At 40.8% G+C, this 18,724-nt stretch overlaps 2 protein-coding genes across 2 annotated transcripts; one reads left to right on the top strand and one right to left on the bottom strand.

Moving 5' to 3' along the window:
- Positions 1-1,014: 1,014 nt before the first annotated feature.
- LOC107770702 (uncharacterized) lies at positions 1,015-7,118 on the bottom strand. Its single transcript, XM_075247754.1, is given in 7 exon segments — positions 1,015-1,431; positions 1,540-1,902; positions 2,008-2,648; positions 2,706-4,215; positions 4,348-4,492; positions 4,672-5,461; positions 5,651-7,118. Coding segments are annotated over 7 exon segments (5,334 nt in total).
- An 8,016-nt stretch (positions 7,119-15,134) lies between these two features.
- Positions 15,135-17,268, top strand: LOC142178548 (putative metal-nicotianamine transporter YSL7). The gene has a single exon (XM_075248315.1). The coding sequence runs from the start codon at positions 15,163-15,165 to the stop codon at positions 17,131-17,133; it is 1,971 nt and encodes a 656-aa protein (XP_075104416.1). The 5' UTR covers positions 15,135-15,162; the 3' UTR covers positions 17,134-17,268.
- Positions 17,269-18,724: the final 1,456 nt, after the last annotated feature.

Raw genomic sequence — 18,724 nt, 5'->3', positions numbered from 1 at the left:
AGTTCATGCCATGTCTTCATACTTCAAAACCGGGTTTTCCATAATTCAATTTCTTTATAAAGTCATGAACCTGATTCAGCTTGTAATGCCCCGAGGGGTTTTCACCAGCAAACCTCTCTCATTTGCTCCTCTCTCAACTCATTGTCGCCTTACAGTGCCCGTAAGGGTTTTCACCAATAAGACTCTCTCGTTTGAATTTTCTCTCGACTCACCATCGCCCTATGGTGCCCGTGAGGGTTTTCACCAATAAGACTCTCTCATTTGAATTTTCTCTTGACTCACCATCGCCCTATGGTGCCCGTGAGGGTTTTCACCAATAAGACTCTCTCATTTATTCATTTTTCCTTGTGCCCATGAACCAAGGTGTTACCCGTGATGTAAATCGCACCTCCATCTCATTTGGCTTGGCATCCTCAAAGTTGATCAGAAGGTCTTTCTTTGGACTGCAGTGTAGGGTTTGGACAGGGTTAGAAAGAAAGGGTAGCATGCGGGCTCAAAATAATTCAAGATGAAGGGGTTCAAAATTACAACTTTTGGAATTAGATCTTTTTACAAAACTAAAACTTCTGCCCCAGTTTCTTCGAATTTGGGGAATTTTGGACTTTTATTTTGAGGGGACCGAACCGTGTAAGGTTGCCTACGTATCCTTAAAAGGAATCTGGTCGAACGTAGTTCAAACATAAGAGTTTTGCTTTTGTTACTTTGCTCTTCTTTTTCTCCTCTCTTTTCTTTTTTTTTCTTTCTTTGCTTTTCTCTTTTCTTTCTTTTTTTCTTCTTTTTTTCTTTTTTTTTTTCTTGATTTTTTTTTCTCTTCTTCTTCTTTTCTCTTTTTTTCATTCTTTTATATTTCTAACACTGCTTATGATTCCAAAAGAGGGGTATGAAAGAAAATAAATAAGGCTCAAAAAAGGGTAACAAATGATAAAAGTGTTTGGGATAGCAGAATAAAATGCCTTCGTCATTCCAACTTTGAACGTGTCTAGTACAAAATGCGATTGAAGATAAGCAAAGAAATCATACATAATATCTCTTGACTGCATCAGAATTAATAGCCATATCCACACATTTACCTTCTATGTCTGTTAAATACAAAGCACCATTGGGCAACACCTTTGTCACAATGAAAGGCCCCTTCCAGTTTGGGGCGAACTTGCCTTTAGCTTCAGCCTGATGTGGAAGGATGCGTTTCAATACCAGCTGACCCACTTCAAATTTTCGGGGCCGAACCTTCTTGTTGTATGCTCTTGCCATTCTTTTCTGATACAATTGACCATGACATACTGCTGCCAATCTTTTTTCATCAATCAAACTCAATTGCTCTAGCCGGGTTTTGACCCACTCATCATTATCAATTTCAGTTTCAACAACGACCCGTAGGGATGGAATCTCAACTTCCGCAGGTATCACTGCCTCGGTTCCATATACCAGCAAATAGGGGGTTGCACCTATTGAAGTGCGGACAGTAGTGCGATAACCTAGCAAAGCAAACGGTAACTTTTCATGCCATTGCCTCGAACCTTGTACCATTTTATGAAGTATCTTCTTTATGTTCTTGTTAGCAGCCTCAACAGCTCCGTTTGCCTTAGGACGATATGGAGTGGAGTTTCGATGCGTAACCTTGAACTGTTGGCATACCTCTTTCATCAAATGACTGTTGAGGTTAGCAGCATTATCTGTGATGATTACCTTGGGAATTCCGAACCGGCAAATGATGTTTGAATGAACAAAATCTACCACTGCCTTCTTGGTCACGGACTTAAAAGTTACAGCTTCGACCCACTTGGTAAAGTAATCAATGGCCACCAAAATAAACCTATGCCCGTTTGACGCTGCCGGCTCAATCGGTCCAATGACATCCATGTCCCAAGCAACAAAGGGCCAAGGTGCCGACATTGTGTGCAGCTCAGATGGCGGGGAATGAATCAAATCACCGTGCACCTGGCATTGATGACATTTGCGAACAAAGCTGATGCAATCACGTTCCATGGTGAGCCAATAATAACCTGCTCGAAGAATCTTCTTCGCCAAGACGTACCCACTCATATGTGGGCCGCAAACCCCAGAATGCACTTCGGCCATGATAGTCGAGGCTTGTTTAGCATCTATACACCTTAGTAATCCTAGATCTGGAGTTCTCTTGTACAATATTCCCCCACTTAAGAAAAATCCACTAGCCAGACGTCGAATGGTTCTCTTTTGATCGCCTGTGGCATGTGCCGGATATACCCCTGATTTGATGTATTCCTTGACATCATGGAACCAAGGCTCACCATCAAGTTCCTCCTCAACCACATTGCAATAGGCATGCTGATCACGGATTTGGATTCGCAGAGGGTCGACATAAATCTCATCCGGATGGTGTAACATTGATGCCAGAGTAGCCAAGGCATCGGCAATCTCATTATGAATCCTGGGAATATGCCTGAATTCTACCGACCTGAATCGTTGACAAAGATCATGCAGACATTGTCGATACGGTATGAGCTTCAAATCACGGGTCTCCCATTCTCCCTGAATCTGGTGAACCAGCAAATCTGAGTCTCCCAAAACCAATATTTCTTGAACTCCCATATCTATAGCTAGCCTCAAACCCAGAATGCATGCCTCATATTCAGCCATGTTGTTAGTGCAATAAAATCGAAGTCGAGCTATTACAGGGTAGTGATGCCTTGTTTCAGAAATGAGTACAGCACCTATTCCGACACCTTTCATGTTAGCAGCTCCATCAAAGAAGAGTTTCCAACCTGGCTTTTCATCATGATCAGCCCCGTCAACATACATCACTTCTTCATCAGGAAAATAAGTCTTCAGTGGCTCATATACTTCATCCACCGGATTCTCGGCCAAGTGATCGGCTAGGGCTTGGGCTTTCATCGCGGTTCGAGTCACATAGATGATGTCAAATTCTGTGAGTAAAATCTGCCACTTTGCCAACCTCCCTGTGGGCATAGGCTTCTGAAAGATATACCTTAGAGGATCCATGCGAGAAATGAGGTAAGTAGTGTAGGATGACAGATAATGCTTCAACTTTTGCGCCACCCAAGTCAGGGCGCAACATGTCCTTTCAAGAAGAGTATACTTAACCTCATAAGGAGTGAACTTCTTGCTGAGGTAATAAATGGCTTGCTCTTTCTTGCCCGTGATGTCGTGTTGACCCAACACACAACCAAAAGAATTATCCGTGACTGTCAAATAGAGGATTAAAGGTCTCCCAGGTTCTGGCGGGACCAACACAGGGGGGTTCAGCAGGTAATTCTTGATCTTATCAAATGCTTCCTGACACTCATCGGTCCACTTAACCGCAACATTTTTCTTTAGTAACTTAAATATGGGCTCACAAGTCGTCGTGAGTTGAGCAATAAACCTGCTGATGTAGTTTAACCTCCCGAGCAGGCTCATCACCTCAGTTTTATTCTTTGGTGGTGGTAGTTCTTGGATGGCCTTAATCTTTGACGGATCCAACTCGATGCCGCGTCGACTGATTATGAATCCCAACAGTTTCCCCGACGGAACACCAAATGCACATTTCGCCGGATTGAGCTTGAGGTTGTACCTGCGGAGCCTTTGGAAAAACTTTCTCAAATCCCCAACATGGTCGGACTGCTTCTTTGACTTTATGATCACATCATCTACATAAACCTCAATTTCCTTGTGTATCATGTCATGAAATATAGTAGTCATTGCCCTCATGTAAGTTGCCCCAGCATTCTTTAAACCGAATGGCATTACCCGGTAGCAATACGTCCCCCATGGCGTGATGAATGCTGTCTTTTCTGCGTCTTCCTCGTCCATCAGGATCTGATTATATCCCGCATAACAATCCACGAAAGACCCGATCTCGTGCTTGGCACAATTATCAATCAGAATGTGGATATTCGGCAATGGAAAGTTATCTTTTGGACTTGCCTTGTTGAGATCACGATAATCAACACACACCCTCGTCTTACCATCCTTCTTTGGTACTGGTACCACATTAGCTAACCAAGTGGGATACTGAGTGACCCGAATGACCTTTGCCTCCAGTTGCTTTGTGATTTCTTCTTTAATCTTCACACTCATATCAGTCTTGAACTTTCTTAACTTTTGCTTGACAGGAGGGAACGTAGGGTCGGTTGGCAATTTATGAGCTACCAAATCAGTACTCAAGCCCGGCATGTCGTCATACGACCATGCAAAGACATCTTTGTATGCAAATAGTGTTTTGATTATTTCTTCCTTGATTTGCGGTTCCAGATGCACACTTATCTTGGTTTCTCTGACATTATTTTGATCCCCTAAATTGATTGCTTCGGTTTCATTCAAATTAGGCTTGGGTTTTTCTTCGAAGTGTTTTAGTTCTCTACTGACTTCCTCAAATACCGCCTCTTCATCGTATTCTGTTTCATCATCACCCTCTACTTCTTGGATCGTTGTTTCAGAATTAGATTGGCTTTTAAGATTTCGCTGAAAATTCCTCATGCATGTCATGTCATTGAAACCAGCATAAAAGGAACTGTACAGAAAGCAAAAACAAAAATGAAACGCTGTCAGGATTAATGGAAAACGAGAAATTGTATTTCATTAAAAATAAAAGGATAGGAGGGTTTGTACATCAAAACAAGCAAAAAATAAAAATCTGGATTACAACCCTGGAATAACCCAGATAGCAGAAAGGAAAATAAAGCAAACTACCAAAACTCCTTCCGGGCGGGGAGAGGAGTAGCTTTCCAATTGCTAAGCTTCATATTTGGCCCAACGAGCTGCACATCGGCATTACTGGAACCTTCCCCGATTTCTACCATATTAACCTCATCAAACAAACTCTGGAACCTCTTGATCAACTCTTTATCAAAGTCGACCACAGGTTTTGGGACCGCTGATATTGGGCGTTTTGCGACCCTTGGCTTGACAAAAGACTTGGAGATATGTGGAACAGGCTTAGGAAGTGACCATGCCTTTCCTTTCAAACTTTTAGCCTTTTTCACGTCCTTCCCTGTGAGTGTGAATCCCAAACCAAATGTACCAAAACTTTCACGTGGGCACACCGGATGCACAATACCCTGCAGAGATGAACCCAGACCTTTGCCTGGCAGAAAACCATTCTTCAACATTTCATTTGCTACCATGATAGACGCGGATGGTATCTTTGGACCTAGGATGCATTCTCCTTCGGGAATTTTCCCGACAGACACTGTTTCGAACATTTGGTAAACCCAAGGCCCTTTATCATCTTCAACTTCAATAAATGGAACGATTGTGTCATTGTAAGCAGATAAGTTCTCATCATCGTGCACAACTATTTCCTATTTGTCCCATTCAAACTTTACCATTTGATGCAGAGAAGACGGGATTGCCTTGGCAGCGTGGATCCAGGGCCTGCCCAACAACAAGTTATAAGAGGCAGTCACATCTAGCACTTGGAACTCCATAGTGAACTCAACCGGCCCTATTGACAAATTTAGCATTATATCACCGACAGAATCTTTCCCTCCTCCATCGAAGCCTCGAACGCATACATTATTAATGTGGATCCTTTCGGTGCCAATCTTCAACTTTTGCAAAGTGGACAGAGGGCAAATATTTGCACTAGAACCGTTATCCACCAGTACCCTTGAGACAGCAAAATCCTCGCACTTCACTGTGAGATAAAGAGCTCGATTGTGTTCTGTACCCTCTATAGGGAGTTCATCATCTGAGAAAGTGATCCTGTTCGCTTCGAAAATCTTGTTAGCAATCTTTTCCAAGTGGTTCACCGTGATCTTATCAGGAACATGGGCCTCATTCAAAATCTTCATCAGGGCTTTGCGGTGTTCATCTGAATGTATCAACAAAGACAGAAGAGAGATCTGAGCTGGTGTTTTCCTCAACTGTTCTACAATGGAATAGTCTTGCATTTTCATCTTTTTCAGGAATTCCTCAGCCTCTTCTTCGGTGATCGGCTTTTTTACTGGGATGTGGCCGTCCTTGGATGGCTTGGTTTTCCTCAGTTCTTCTGGGGCAAAACATCTCCCAGAACGAGTTAGTCCTCCGGTTTCATTGATTTCTTCTTCTACTTCTTTCCCTTTGTATGTTATTACCACCTGTTTGTAATTCCATGGGACGACCTTTGTGTCAACCATCGGTAACTTGATTACTGGCTTAATGATAACGGGGGTAACACAAGCCCCTTCCACGATTATGACAGGCTTGCCCGGGACCCCTGGCACGACCACCTTTTGCCTTTCCTGGTTCGCTTCAACATCAACCGGAGGCCCTTTCACAACCAATACAGAAGGCTTCACGTTGAGCGCGCTTGGCTTCTCCGACACCCCTTTGATTGCCAAGGACATTGCTTTTGCAAAATCTAGAGCTTTGACTGGATTACTTTCGCTATCCCAGATCATCATGACAGACTTGGAAGAGTTTTTGGGCTCCCCATCCTTATGAACTATCTCGATCATATGTGTCTCTGCATGGGCCGGCAAAGGATTTTGGTTGATGTTTGGCGCCTCCGGGCTCTGGACCACAATTTGATTTGTATCAATAAGCTCTTGGATCGCCCTCTTCAAATGCCAGCACTTCTCCGTGTCGTGCCCCGGAGCATCAGAACAATATGCACATTTAAGGGAGTAATCAAGGTTCCTTGGAGGCAGATTTGGTATCTTGGGCTCAATCGGCCTCAAAACGTCCAACTGCCTCAACCTCTGAAACAAACTGGTATAGGACTCTCCAAGAGGGGTGAAGGTTTCTTTCCGTTGTTGCCTCTCTTTTCTGTAATCTGGCTTCGGTCGAAAACTTGGACCAGTAGGGTTTTGGTATGGTTGTGGGGGTGTATAAAGATTTTGTGGAGTTGGAGCACGCCATTGCGGGTAAGGAGGGGGTTGAGCATATGACTGTGCGTGGTGAACATGGTATTGGGGTAGCTCGACAGAATATCGAGGGTCTTGTGGCGGGAGATAGTGCTGAGATGGATTATATGGAGCTTGGGTGTAGGCTTGAGGTTGGGGTCGAGTTTGGGTGTACTGGTGAGGCAGACCCCTTGGGCCACGCCATGATCCAGAGACAAACATAGCGACATCTTCTTTCTTCTTTTTTCCTAACAGGTTTCCGGTGCCACTTTGAATTGCCTGTGTGGTCGCTTTTATGGCAGAGTAGCTCATGATCTTGCTTGACTTGAGTCCCTCTTCCACCATTCCTCCCATCTTTACCACATCGTAGAAGGACTTACCTATGGCTGAGATCAAATGGCCAAAGTAAGTGGGCTCTAGGGCTTGAAGAAAGTACTCGACCATCTCATCTTCCTCCATTGGAGGGTAGACTCGTGCAGCTTGTTCTCTCCATCTGAAACCATATTCCCTAAAGCTTTCATTGGGCCTCTTCTCTACCTTGGTCAAAGATAGGCGATCCGGGACAATGTCTATATTGTACTGAAAGTGCCGAGCAAAGGCCTGAGCCAAGTCATCCCATGTGTACCACCTGCTAGTGTCTTGGCGGGTGTACCATTCTAAAGCTGCCCCACTCAGACTCTGACTGAAATATGCCATTAATAATTCATCTTTCCCACCGGCGCCTCTCATATTGCTGCAGAAGCCTCTCAAATGGGCCACGGGATCTCCATGTCCATCGTACGGGTCAAACTTGGGCATCTTGAACCCAGCGGGCAGTTGAACATCCGGAAATAAGCATAAATCCTTGTAAGCCACACTTACTTGGCTTCCTATCCCTTGCATGTTCTTCAAAGATTGCTCTAGGCTCTTCACTTTCCTGAACATCTCGTCCTGCTCCACATTCCGGGATGGTTTCTCAGTTTTGACAAGAGGTTCAAAGCGAGGGGCATGGGAATAAGGATCCGTGACTTTGAAAGTTGGTTCTGGAACATAATATTGGGTATCTGGAGCTTGGAACGCGGGTTCGCTAGAAGATCTGTGAAGGGTAGCTCGCGGAGGGGCTACGAAAACAGGAGCGGATGTCGGAGCAGGGTATGCAATTGTTTTGGCTGGTGGAGCATGAAAGGTTTGGGACGAGGTGCCAGGGTAGTGGTGATAAGGGGTAAAGCCTGGTGCGTGCTGAGGGGAAAGGTCAATGGTAATGGGATCTTGGGCTTGTGATAGTGGTGGAATGAAAGCGGGATTTTCCGAGTAGTTAGCGGGGAATGAAGGTGGGGGATGCCCCCTGACCCAGGCTTGATACATTTCTGCCATTTGATGCTTCAACCTGTAGACCTCTTCTTTCAATTCAGACTCCGATTCTACAACCTCACTTGGTGGGTCGACAACACCCGTGTCCAATTCTTTGCTAGTCATGACTGCCTTACACTTTGATCTGGTGTTATAAGGGTGACTTGCCAGGATGCCAACAAACTAACCACCTAAAACAAAACCTGTCTCTGTTCACACACAAAAACTTGGTCAGTTTTAAAAGCAATTTACAGATAGGTAATCGCACATTGGATATGCAATGCACCTGAGCAGTTAACGTTCCTAAATGCTTTGCGACGGTTCGTATGTTTCATCCCGGCTTTTCCAAATTCTCCAAATCCTGACTTTTCCCTCTCACCTCCTGCTATGTTTCGCTCTTTTAGTTCTTATTCTTTCCTCTCTTTTTTTAGTTTGGCCCCTTTTTTCTTTTAAGAATATGATCGAATCCTATGGGGATTGCCTACGTATCATGACGCCGCATGAATCAGATCATTACGTAGTTCAGAGCAATAGACGCGAAATAATTTATTTCATTAATAAAAGACAATCTTTTTGGATTTTCTATTACAAGGACTAAAGTAGAGATGACTGCAAAAAAGGAAAATCTACAGACTCGGCATAAAGTAATAGACAACTTTGACAAAGGCGAACAAGACTCAAAGAAAGTAAAACACAGACTACTAAAGGAAATAAAAAATACATAAGAGCATCCACTGGTACTCCGGAGGCTTGCGGGACATCAGCCGGTCTCCGCATAGGCCTGCAGGCAATATCCTCTTGGAGGCGGTCTAGGTCAACCATCACTTGTCGGACGAATGTCATTACAGAAGCAAAAAACATAGACTTGGTCATGTCTTCACATTCATGGCATTTCATTACAACATAATCAGCTATCTCTTTAATCCTCATTCTGATGACACCCTTTTCTTGCAGCAAACGTCCAATCTGCTGGGCCCGAGCCTCTAATACTTGTGTATCTGTGTTGCTTTGGTCTTGAAACTGCTTCAGGCTTTCTTGTAGTTGGTAAATCAGTGCATAGCAATGCTCTCTTTCTGTCCTGAAATACTTTGTTTGCTTAATCATTTCATTTTCCAGAGCAACCAACTTTTCCTGCAAAATCGCTACTTCTTTGTCATATTTCTGCTTCAACTGGTGGGCTAATCTAGCGTGTTCTTCCGCACCTTTGGCCAGCTTTGCTTGAGCATTGAACAAATCCCCCTCGACCTTTGTCAAGTCAAAACTGTAATCATGCACTTTCCGCCTCAGGTTGGTTATAATTTTCTCATCTCTCTCACTTCTTGCTGGTGTCTCGGCGGCTATCTTCATTCTCTGAATTTGGGCTCGAAGGGCTTCATTTTCCTTGGCCAACCTCTTCTTTTCCCCTGCATCTTCAGCTGCCTGCAAACTACCATCAAATTTGATTTTTTCAATTTGCCCTTCGAGCTTGCTTATGGTGGTCCGGTACTCCCTTTCTTTGGCTAACCAAGCCCACTGCTCCTGCGATGCGTCAACAAATTCTTGGATATGAGGTCTTTTAGTTGGTCGTTCGGGTTCACCACTCGTCGCGACTCTCTTTCCATACCAGGCAACATAACTAGGTAAGACCTCACCTTTAGACAAATCACGTACTCGGGTATTTGCCCCCAAATACTGGCATTCGCTCCAAATTTTACGAACCACTTCTTCGGGAAATTGGGCATCAGGACGGATTTCGACCACATAAGTGCTAAGATCTTCATCTCTAGGAACTGTCTGGCATCTTCCAAGCTGTCTTAAAACCCGGTACGGAGCATAGGGTTGGATGCTTCGGAGACCCATTAGCAAGAAGTAGGGACCAGTGGCGGGCATATAAACAATCTCATCAACGGGAAGCCAACCCAATGTCCATTCTACCTGATCTGCGGTCGTAGATTGAAGGCGGGTAATCCAATCTTTGACCCCTTTCGGCATCTCGAATCCTGTTACTCGTGCACTAAACTCTTCAATGCAGTTTTTTCTCGTAGACCCATAGTTCATGTATCGAGGACGATGACAGAGGTGTTCGATCATCCATACTTGCAACAACAGGTTGCATCCCTCGAAAAAGCTGGCTCCGGCCTTACAGAACGTGAGGGCTCGGAATATATCTGATACGATCATGGGTGCGAGAGTACTCTTGGCCTGAGTAGTCAGAACGTGGACAACCCCGGCTATCCGCAAATCAATGTGCCCGTCCTCCCTTGGAAACACCAAAAGTCCTAAAAATGCCACCATGAAGGCAAAACATCTATGGGTCTCCCATTTTGATCGGTTTCCTTTACTGCAGAGTCCATTTTCAGGGTCTTCGAATCCCCCTAGATGCCCGTATCGCTGATATAGAAAATGAAAGGTGGAAATTCCCCGTGCTAGACTTCCCGTCTTGATTTGTCTGCTTATCTTTAATAAGTCCAGAAACTTGTGTGGAGTAACAGTCCTTGGAGATACCAGGTACTTGTGTCTCAGTCCTTCCGTGCTCCCAGTATAACCCGCTATTTCTTCCAAAGTGGGCGTAAGCTCAAAATCTGAGAAGTGTAAAACATTATGAGCGGGGTCCCATAATGCCACTAATGTCTCTATCAGGTCCCTTCTAGGTTGAATTTTCAATAGTCCAGTGAGCGCCCCTAGGTATTGGTTGACCATATCTCGTCCTTGTTTTCCCAAATCCTCCCACCACATGTGGAGTGCCAGTGGAATCTGATCCATAACCTTCACAGGTAAGTTCTGAACGGTGCTCATTCTGCACATTTTAAATTAGGGTGAATAGATTAAAATTTTGTACAAAACTGACCATGAAAAGATTACTATCATTATAATTTTTGAAAAATATAACCGAAAACAAATCACGGCCACTTTTGCAAATACGGCCTTTCAACGCTTCGGAGGAGAAGATTTTAGGGTTGTGTTTGCGAAGTGGTCAATTTTTATTTTTATTATTATTATTTTTTAAGAGAAAATATTTTTGGAATTTGATTATTCTATTTTTTTTTAATTTTTGAAAAAGCAGGACTTCTAAAGAAAAAAGAAAATATTTCTTTTTTTTTTTTGAATTTTGATTTTATAATTATTTTTTCGGAATTTCGAAAGAAAAAACTTCTAAAAAAAAAGGAAAAGGAAAATATTTTTGGATTTTAATTTTATTTGTCTTCTTTTTCTAATGAAAGACTCCTACAGATAAAATATATACTTGTTTTGGTTTAAAATTATTTTTTTTTAATCTTTTATTTGTTTGGGATTTTCTTTAAAAAAAAGACTCCTAAAAGAAGGAATTAAAGGAAATATTTTTGAATTTTTAAAAATGGGGTCTCAAAGAAAGACTTTCTAAATAAGGAAATAAAGGAAAATATTTTTAGATTTTTAAAAATTGGGGGCCGGAACCGATAAGGTTTGCCTACGTATCTCACATCCGGTGAGAATCAGGCCCGCGTAGTTCGGTCATTTTGACGCGCAGAAAAATATGATTTGTTTTGAAATGATTCTCTCTTTATTTTTGAAATTTCGACAGAGTAACGGGATTTTTGAATACTGAAATTATTAAAACCAGGTGTTTTTCTGTCTTACCTCACTCTTGGTTTTTCTCTTGTTTTTTTTTTTTTTTTTTGGATTTTTTTTTCTTACTCGCGAAGCCGGTCAACATACAAGCCAAACAAATTAATGCACAAGTAGCACGTAAAGAATGTATCAGGATGGTCTTTTAATTTTGGGTACACCTGTCCTAGACGGACCCAACCCCTGTGTTGAGTCCCCTAAGTCAAATACACGTGATGCAAGCAAACGTACCTACTAGGGATCCGGCATGAGGCTGTGTTATTCTAAGTTTAAATCCTTGGTGTATTGTTCTAGACCTGGCTTACCCGAGCGGACAACTCGAGCCGAGGGGGGGCAACGTACCGGTAACCAAAAGGCCATCCGGCTTTGTAACTGATCCGATCCTCGTTCTAAATTAGGATATGACACTAACAGAAAAGAAGTCACGCCAGCGTGCACTTCCCAGAAGATTTAGAAGACTCAGAGAGAGGAAAGGTTTCGTAGCAGTTTATATACAATTCATACAATATCAAAGCGGTAAAAAAAATGGCATTTAGCACATTAGGCTCAAACACGTAAAAATAAGACAATCATGAAAGCCAATCATAACAGCTATTCTAAGCTCGAATTCTGAACCCTGAACCAGAGATTCTGGGTTTGGTCCCCAGCAGAGTCGCCAAAGCTGTCACACCTCCTTTTTTCCCGAACGGATGGGGGATAGGGGAATAAGGGAGTTTTTCCAATTAAAGTGACATTAATCGAAATGAGATTATTTATTTATTCAGAGTCATCACTTGGAATAATTTATGGTGTCCCGAGTTCCGTGATTTTAGCACGGTCGCTCAACTATTAATAATTGGCCTAATTATCTGATTTATTACATATTTGAAACCTATTGTGCATCTTTAACTTTTTAACCGCTTTTAATTATTTATGGAGTTTATTTGAACAAGTCGCGATGTCGCGCACTCATTGGTTTTTGTACACATTGCGAATCGCGCCACGTGAAATGCACTTGCGACCTACAATGTGTTGATTTTATTATTAACATTTGAAGTTATGGTCGAGTCACGTGAAACGCACACTCGAATTGGGGTTTATGTATCATGACTAAGCCACGGGAACCGTACCCATAGTCACAATGATTTATTTATGAATCGCGCCTAAAGCAAGCTACGATGTTCATAAGTTGTTTATTTAAACTACCATGAGATTATTGGTGAAGCTATTGAATTATGGGTAACAAATTCACATGGAAAAATATACAAACCTGTATCCAACCCCAAATTATTTAACCATGTATAGTTAACTAACTAACAAAATCAAAGATCAGCTATATGAAACCATGGACAACTAACATTAACAGAACTATACTAACAGAATGTGGAAGCTTTTCTGAAATAAGGCCACAATAACAAATTAAAATAAACTAAAGCTACTGCTCATGCTTTCTATCACAAGAACCAAACGAAATATCATACAAATTAGCAAAATAAAAGGTGTAATAACGAGAGAGTGGACCTTTAAGCCAAATAATTTTCCATGACTTGATCTAGTAGACAACTCCAAGTGAGATTTACAGTAGAGTAAAGCCGACAAAACTTGAGCGGCGAACAACAAAAATAGCTTGGACGCCTTTGACCGGAAACTCAAACGGCAACCTCGGGGGCAGCGGTTATGGTTGTTTGTTAGTGATTTCCATAGTGTTTTGTGGGAGTAAAGGTGCTGTATTTTTAAGGGCTATTTGCAGCAGGTTTTTTGCTGCCTTTTGGACTTATTTTCACTGGAGTTTGGGGAGGAATTTGTAGTTTTGTTTGATGAAATTGTGAGGGAGAAGAAGAAAGCTTCCTCTGTTGCCCGTCCCCTCTCGTGTTCCTCCTTTTTAGCAGGCTGCGGCTGTTTTTCTTGCTGAGCTCTTAATGTTAGGGCGGGGAGGGTCTCCTCTGATTTGTGTGTCTGTTTGGTGGTGTTGAAGAGTAGGTATTTATCTTTAGGTAGGGAGAAGGGACTTAGGGTTAAGGGATTGGGCTTGGATTTAGGAAATTGGGTTGGGTCCATGTCTTATTGGGTTTTAATTTTGGGCTAAGAAGACTAAAATAATATAATATATTTATAAAAATCACTCTTAATAAACTACTAAAATAAAATTAAATATTAAAAGTAAAACTATATTTTTATATTTTTAAATGTTATAATAAAGTAAAAAATAGAGAAAATAGGCTAAAGTCATGGTAAAATTAAAATACTATAAACATAAATATACTAACTGACCTTAAACTAAAAATGAAAATATTTTTTGAGTTTTTAAATTGTAATTTGAAGTAAAAATTGATTGAAACTCTATAAAAATTAAAGTTAAGTTAAATAAATATTTTAAACACTAAAATAGCTCAAAAACGTGCCGGATCAAAAATTACGTGCTTACAACGTCCCAAAAGAAAAAATTCTGCTCAATTCCTAAGCGTATGCATGATATACTTTTGCCGTATTTTTACTACGCCCCGCCCTTGGACTCGCCTCAAAAACACTCTTTGAAACATTGGTATAAACACAAGTAGACAAACTCGAAGTAATGTATACACTTATTGTCGGTCTCTTTTTACGAATCTGTCCTGATTAAAAAAAAAAAAAAATTGTATCGCTTGATCATCAATTTTGGTTCAAATATGGATTGTACACTCATTATTTCATGTTCTAAGAAATATTTATTTTGGTGGTCAAATTTACCAAAGGATTTTGTTCTGTTGATAATTTATTAACGGTGTAAGGTTTGTTGGTAAAATATTTGTTGGTCTTAGTAATTTGTTGAATAACGGGTCACCTTTTCCCGCAATATTTAACAGCGAATTCTTAATTAGTCACGAAAGACCCTTTAAAGCACAAGTAGTCAAATATACTCATTTTCGATCTCTTTAAACTACCAATCTATCCTGTTAAAAAATGGAATAACTTGTGCCGCTTCATCATCGATTTTGGTTCAAATATGTATTAGATTAACATTTTTTCATGTTCTAAGAAATATTTATTACTCCATAGGAATATATAGGTGGAAGAATGAACTAAGGAAAAGCGTTAAGAAAAAAGTAGATATACTAAAATTTTGAATAATATCTAGTGTTTTTTAAATTGCACTGGAATTGCAAGTATATGATCGTCCTACTTTAAGCTAGCCAATTTTGTGTCAATAGTTAGATTAGTGATAGCAGAAGTGGAACTTTTAATTACCTAGTAGGTTTAGGTTTAGGATTACTCCTTGGGAGTTAATTCACGAAAGGCCATAACCTCTCCTAAACCATTTTGGTTTTGGTTCAAAGATAAGCCACCCGCTGCGGCTATAAATATAGTATTTAATTCAAGCAGAAGACAAAATCATCAAATACTTTTCTTCACCTTTCAATCATATTTGAAAGAACCCAAAGAAAGAAGAAAAAAAGAGTAGTGCGTGTGTGTGTGTGAATTATCAATGGGCGTGGAAAGTGGAGATAATGAATCAACAGAATATGCATTCAGGGATAAAGAAGTACCACCCTGGGAGAAGCAAATAACGTTGAGGTCAATGGTGACTGGCTTGATTCTGAGCGTCGTTTTCAACTTCATTGTTTGCAAACTGAATCTCACGACTGGTGTTATCCCTTCTCTTAACGTGGCCGCGGGGCTCTTGGGGTTTGCTATGATTAGGTCATGGACTGCTGTTATTGAGAAGTTTGGAAAATTGAAGCAGCCTTTTACTAGGCAAGAGAATACCGTCATCCAGACGTGCGTTGTTGCTTCTTCTGGCATTGCTTTTAGCAGCGGGACAGCAAGTTATATGTTGGGAATGAGTCCATTCATAGCAGCTCAGGCTGATGCAGGAAATACCCCAAATAATACTAAGAAGCTTGATATTAGTTGGATGCTTCCCTTTCTTCTTGTTGTCAGCTTTGCTGGTCTCTTCTCAATTGTGGCACTAAGAAAGTTGATGATTATGAAGTACAAGTTGACATATCCGAGTGGAACTGCAACTGCTTACCTTATCAACTGTTTTCACACTCCTAAGGGAGCAAAGCTGGCCAAGAAACAAGTTGGTTCATTGTTCAAATCCTTTGGCTTCAGCTTTATATTTGGGGCTGTTCAGTGGATATTTGCACGTGAAGATGGCTGCGGATTTGGTAGCTTGCCTACATTTGGTTTCAATGCCTATGCCAAGAGGTTCTATTTTGATTTCTCCTCAACATATGTTGGAGTTGGTATGCTCTGCCCCTACATGGTTAATGTTTCGTTGCTAATTGGTGCCATTATATCGTGGGCTATCATGTGGCCTATGATCGAAGCGAAGAAAGGCGACTGGTACTCTGACCACTTATCCGCGTCAAGTCTTCATGGTATCCAAGGATATAGGGTATTTATCGCAATTGCCATGATGCTTGGAGATGGTCTATTCCATTTTGCTTACATGTTGGTGGTCACAGCCTTAAGTTTCAAAAAGAGGAAATCATCAGGAGAGGAAGATTATTCAGCTGAAGAGTCCTCAGAAGACTATGACACGAAGAGACAAAACGAGTACTTCTTGAAAGACCAGATCCCCATCTGGGCAGCCATTGGCGGATACGTTGGTATTGCAGTCATATCTATCATTGTGGTGCCAATTATCTTCCACTCACTGAAATGGTATCACATTCTGGTTGCCTATGTAATTGCTCCAGTTTTGGCCTTCTGCAATTCTTATGGAAGTGGCCTCACAGATTGGTCTTTGGCCTCAAATTACGGAAAAATTGCAATCCTTACATTTAGTTATTGGGTTGGTTTGCAAAATGGTGGAGTGATTGCTGGCCTTGCTTCATGTGGATTGGTGATGAGCATACTCGACACAGCTGCGGGCTTGATGGGAGATTTCAAGACTGGTTACTTAACGCTAACATCGCCGCGTTCCATGTTCTTTAGCCAAGTCATTGGAACTGCCATGGGCTGTGTGATAACACCACTAGTTTTCTGGATTTTCCACAGTGCCTATAAATTGGGTGATCCAGAAGGTTCATACCCTGCACCGTATGCATTGATGTATCGTGGAATCGCGCTACTTGGCGTGGAAGGTTTTGGAAGTCTACCCAAACATTGCCTCAGGCTCTCTATTTGGTTCTTTGTGGCTGCGATTATGATCAACTTACTGACTCAGCTGCTGAAAAAATTCGAGACCAAGTATAGGATTTATCGGTTCGTGCCGAGTCCAATGTGCATGGCTATACCATTTTACCTTGGAGGGTACTTTGCCATAGACATGTGTATAGGGTCATTGATTCTATTCATTTGGGAAATGGTGAACAAGCAGCAAGCTAAAGATTTTGGACCTGCTGTGGCTTCTGGTCTAATATGTGGTGAATCCTTGTGGGGAATTCCAGCATCTGTTCTTGCTCTTGCTGGTGTCAAAGCTCCCTTTTGCATGAAAGTCCATCACTGATTTTAGTCCCACTTTCCTCCTGCTCCTGATCATAAAATCGTTGTACAGATTAATTTTTTTTTTAATCTCCCTTTGTCTAAGTTTTTAATCGTTTGGTTATTTTAGTCTTCTTAGCGTAACATGACATGTTTTTAAGTTGTCTATTTTATTGTAGTAGTAGAATTAATACAAGTTGTGTTTCTGTTCTTGACGTATTTTGCGTGTTTCAAATTTCGTTGGTACCTGCTACTAATGAATTATGATTTTAGTTAGTAACGTCAATGTATTGTGTAGTTTGTTTCTTCTTTTAATTAAGATGTTCATATATACTGCAAAAAAAAGAAAAAAGAGTTGACAACAGATAGAGTAAACAGAGATATAAAACGTAACTGTGAGTGTCGTATTTGGTCCTTGTAAAAAAGGCTTCTTGCACCAGCTGGAAGATGTTGCAGACTAAAATAATAGTAGGAAATTTGCTTCAGAGTAATTAATGTCTTCAATGCTTCTCTTCATCTTTTTAGTTATAATGGTCTGGTGTTTAGAGAGTCTGATTCTAGTTTTATGTTGTGACCATTGTTAATACAACAGTCAAATGCCTATTAAAGCTGGTCTTGCTTCTGCTTCAATATAGTACTGCTGTTACACTGTACAGTGCAAGAAAATGCCATAGTAAGATTAATTGCATTGCAGAATAGTTGGAGAAATGCCCATCTTCAGTTGCATTCCAGATGATAAAATCTGTAATGTTCTGATTTCCTATCTGTAGTGTATTGAGATGATTGGTTGGGAGTTACCGAGAAGACGAAACAACATTGTTACAAAATTATAAATGATGGGCTCTTTTATAAAATACAAAAGTTTGGGACATTTTTTTAAAAATGTAATAGTAATATTTTGGGCCAAAACCAGATTTGGGAATTTGCCAAAATATGGATAAAATTTATGAACAAACATGTATTTGCCAAAAAATATTTGGCAAATACTTGGCAAAATCTATGGCCAAACGGGTCCTAATTTTCAAATACCATTTTCAATTGAAATTTTTTTTTTACTTTTTTGGAATTTTACAATTCTTATGTCCAAATGCCCACTTAGAGTCGGATGTCAAACCCCTATAGACTTGTCGTTAACTACCTACTAATTCAACTAAAATTATTATCATCTCAAGTTCACCAATGTTGAGAGTTTATTACCAATCTACAATAGTAGAAATTAATTAATAAGCAATAAAACTACGACAGTGGAGAATTGTTGTTAAGAGTTTAATTCAAAAAGATAAGTATTCCTTGGTTGTGGCTGGCTCACTAGTCTTATTAAGTTCTAGCTATTCCTCATTCAATTTAAATTACCGATGGTTGCCAATTAACCGGTATAGAATTATTCATAGTATTCTCTTAAATTACTACTCGCTTATTCATAATATTTTTATGGAATTAATCTACCAAGAATGCACTAAGATCGCGGTATATAATTAAGTGCGGTGAATACATATATTCCTATCCTAACCACAAATCCGCACCCTAACCCTAGGGATAAGATCATGCTCTCTTTAACTCTCATCTAATCTAAGAAAGGTTTTCCCGAGCATAACATTGATAGTTGATAGAACTTA

The sequence above is a fragment of the Nicotiana tabacum genome, chromosome 24, assembly GCF_000715075.1.
Source record: "Nicotiana tabacum cultivar K326 chromosome 24, ASM71507v2, whole genome shotgun sequence".
In the NCBI taxonomy this organism is placed as follows: Eukaryota; Viridiplantae; Streptophyta; class Magnoliopsida; order Solanales; family Solanaceae; genus Nicotiana; species Nicotiana tabacum.
The sequence above is the reverse complement of the archived record's forward strand: the minus strand, read 5'-3'. Positions and strand labels throughout refer to the sequence as shown.